General features: G+C 41.4%; 1 protein-coding gene across 1 annotated transcript; it reads right to left on the bottom strand.

Annotated features, from left to right (window-relative positions):
- Positions 1-1917: 1917 nt before the first annotated feature.
- On the bottom strand, positions 1918-3674 carry LOC104412349 (plastin-2-like). Its single transcript, XM_010023047.1, has 2 exons — positions 3554-3674; positions 1918-2217 (listed from the first exon to the last, which is right to left on the bottom strand). Exons 1-2 carry the CDS (start codon positions 3655-3657, stop codon positions 2085-2087), a joined length of 237 nt encoding a protein of 78 aa, XP_010021349.1. The 5' UTR covers positions 3658-3674; the 3' UTR covers positions 1918-2084.
- Positions 3675-3866: the final 192 nt, after the last annotated feature.

The following is a 3866-nucleotide window of genomic DNA, read 5'->3' as shown; positions in this document are numbered from 1 at the left end:
TGTGGTCTGCAGTTTCCTCTCTCTAGTTTACCTCTGCAGGACTCTCAAGTAAATCAACATAAGGGAAGAACAGACACCTTTTCAGTGCCCACCGCTCTTGAATAGCAACAGTGGGTCCTATGCCTGGGAAGAAGAGCAGCAGCATAGGGGTAATGCTCTGGTAACTCCCCCTTGCTGGGTAATAATAACCTGGGGTGACGTCTCCATTGTGTAACACTAGAGATGTTCTCCTCCTCTGCCAGCACTGGGAAATACTGTGACCAGATGAAATGGGTCTTAGGACACTGCACGTTTCCCACTCTGTATTAAATACATAGGTTTGTGAGAGGAACAGGGTGGCCAGATCTGACCAGGAGCAGGATCTGAACATCAGTACAGAAACAAAGTAGTATTGTTTGCACTGCAGAATGCTAAATGAGCCAAAGTTTGTGGGTATATGAGCAAAGGAAGCCAATGACAGGTATTGTACTGAATGGGGAAAGTCATACTGGGTCAGGCTGCAGGTCCAGCCAGCACAGAGTCCCATCTTTGGCAGTGTCTCAGAGTGGCATGTTCAGAAATTACCTTGGAAATAATTCTTCCTGCTTTCAGCCATCCGCAGTGTAACAATGTGGAGGACACGTCCTTAGTGAGCCCACAATTGTTTGGGTTTTTTAAATCTGTCCCTATTTCAGCTCTATAACACACTCTTCCCCATTAGCACATGCATTACTAAAAGCAAAGACTAGACATTTGGCTTTATAGAACATTTTATTTGGAGAGACTTCTCACGTCATTGAATATTGATTCTTTATTAAGGCAATTCTGGAGGGGCTGGAGGGGAGGGAAGGAGAGAGGGAGGGAACTGAGACTGCATCAGTGGGATTGCATTAAGGCAAAATTCCCTCCTGCATTTCACAACAGTAAAATCCACATAAAGGCGAGAACAGTAAACAAATCATGCCAAGGAAGAAATTCAGTGCAAATATATCCCACTGACTATCCATAGACAGGGCTAGGTCCTCAACTGAGGCAAATTGACAGTGCCTTGTTAGCTGCAAAGCAATGCTGATTTAGCTCTCTTGAGGATCCCAGCCTAGGTTCAGGGAAGCATTTTAATATATGTTTCATATGCAAGCACAGTTTTAAGTGGCTCACCTGAATCCAGGCCACAGCCCTTGGAGTGCAAGTCTGTGAAGTTATCAGAGTTTAATTTGTATTTGCTACACAAGTATGTCACTCTGTGTTCCTTTGGTTCGCTTCTTATCGTATTGCTACCAACTGAGTGTATCCCCTTAGTTTCTTTAACATGGCTTTCATTTCTATCATGCTTTGCAATCTGCTTATGTTTTAAGTGTATTATGATACACAAATGAATTATCCGTTGGAGAGCATTCCCTGCAAAGGTTCCAGAGTTTGGATGTTCCTGGAGGACCAGGTTACAATATATTTTTTCAGTGAGTAGTAATGTACTCTGTGAGTAATGCCTCTGACAGCAGAGGTGTGACTTGCAGGGAAAAATACTGTTCTGTTCACATACCAGCAACACATTGCAAACCCCAGACACTTCTCTCTTTCCACAAGAATTTCCTAAGAGGATCCTACCATTCAAAAAATACAGTCACTAGTACTTGCATTGGCTTAGGGATACCCTTTTGTTATCCCAGGTGCAAACCGAAGGGAAGTATGGCAGAAATGCTACCAAAAGCATGAAGACATTTTCAGGCAGAAGCAGTATATAACATTTCATAATCCTAAAAGCTGTCTTTATCTCCCAAGATGAAGATCTCCAGGTGAACTCTGACAGAATACCCTGGTATCCATTAGTAAAAGTATGAAAACTTATTCAGGAATATGAAATAGTTATATCTAGCAAAATGGAAAATAAGGCCAAAAAAGAAAAAAAGTCAAGCACATATTACTGTTCAAAGGAAAACATTTCCTGGATACATGTGGATACACAACTTTAGTATGATCTGGAACCGTGTTAACATTCATGCCTTTAAAGCATGAGCACCCTGCATATTCCTTGATATGGAGAAAAGCATCCAGTTTGAGGGAATCAAAAGGGTGAATACCAGGCATCAGTACAAGTATTTTGTGCTTTAAACTTTCTTCATGCCTTTTCCCATAAGACAAGCAAACACTGTCATGACCATTTTGGGTTTCACTTCAACCAGGTCTTCTGGAAGGGCATAGACTCTTGCTCCAATTTTTCTTGCCATAGAGATAGCATACCTGTATTGCAGAGGTCAAACAAACAAGCAAACAAACAAATCAGTGCAGTAGCATTAATTTTCCCTCTGTTAAGAAGTTTTTTACATGATTAATACCAGAGTGAGTTGGGAACTTACTTATTGATTCATCAATATCCTATAGGGAATGTATGAGCTTCACAGAGAACTGCATTTCTAGTAAAAGGTAGAATGTATTCCCAGATGGTTAGAACACTGATTATCTGCAGCATGGGAAACTGCAGGTCAGATTCTTGTATGAAATATTTAGTTTCCCATCCCTTGAAAGATTATCCTCACAACTAGCCATTCTGGCCTTGTTCCCGCTCAATCTCTGTGACTCAGTCTTTGCACATAAATAAGGACGGAAAGCAGAAGACTGATGCTGGTGGAGATAGGTGCTGTCGGAAATCAGCATTCAGGGACTTCTCTTCTGCCTGATTCACACCCAGAATTTGCAAGATGACCTTCCCATCTCCCTGTTCAAAATGCACTGTTGCGTTGCTACTGGCTGTTCTATTTTTTAATGAAAAAAAGCTAGAAAATCAAGGTTCTTCCCACTGCAGAGTACATACATTTGTGAAATTCTCACCAAAATGCAGAGAAAAGGGGGTTGGGGCAACAGGGGGAAGGGGAAGAGGAAAACATCAGCAGAGGGATGAAGAAATTAAGTATGGATAGAAGCACATGTGGGATTGCAAGGAAAGAAAGAGAACAGATGGTAGGAAATGGAAAGGAAAAAGAACAGTGGTCTTCATAAAAATGATGACAACTCTGACTGTGGTTGCCACATAGTAAAGGAGAAGCTAAACTGATGACCAGCCTGGGAGGTGATCTGTATAACTCGGAAAGGAAAGGGAGAAGTCCCCAGGATTGGCTCTCTGCTGGGTTTGCACTCAGGAGAAAAAAATCAATATCCATATCCAAAAACCCAGTTTTTCAGACATGAATCCTGTCCTCCCCCTTCTCTCTTAAATATGCCCTTGTTCCATCTGTATGTGACTAAAGAGGTATCCTGACCTCTAATCACTGGTTTCCATGGCTCACTATTGTTGGCGTTGTTCCCTGATCTCTGAAAGAGTTTTAAATTTAATAAGAGAAAATAGGAGTTTGTGAAGCCAAGTGACTTTGATCCCTTCAAGGGAATTATAAAGCAGAAATTATATATAACATTACACACTTCATTTCCATTGATAGTCTTTTTTACTGCCTAACTCCTAGCCTTCATGCTTCTAACTCTGGAGGTATTAGCTGAGGTTGTGCCAAATGAGAATGATAGCAGAGCAGTTTTCAAAGACAGAGCAGGTAACTCATGTAAGTGTCACTTGGCAGAAACGTACTTAGCATTATTTAGTTTCTCCTCATCTTTCAGGTCCTCTGTTTTCAAGAGGTCATATTTGATTGATCCTGGTTGAATGGCATCAATGAGATCCAGGACTGGCATGCTGGTGCTGATTTTGCTATCCTGCATAGATGAAAAATACAATTAGATGCAACAGGATGACAGATCTCCCACAAAGCCTGAGTCTACGCTCAAGAACAATGGACAGCTCAGTCAGATACCATTTAGATCATTCACAAAGGGCTGTTTAGCATCATTTTTCATCTAAGCCAGACTAAGAACCCTTTAAAGGATTTAATTTCCCCCCCCCC

The sequence above is a fragment of the Nestor notabilis genome, unplaced genomic scaffold, assembly GCF_000696875.1.
Source record: "Nestor notabilis isolate BGI_N333 unplaced genomic scaffold, ASM69687v1 C15272409, whole genome shotgun sequence".
Lineage (NCBI taxonomy): Eukaryota > Metazoa > Chordata > Aves > Psittaciformes > Psittacidae > Nestor > Nestor notabilis.
The sequence above is the reverse complement of the archived record's forward strand: the minus strand, read 5'-3'. Positions and strand labels throughout refer to the sequence as shown.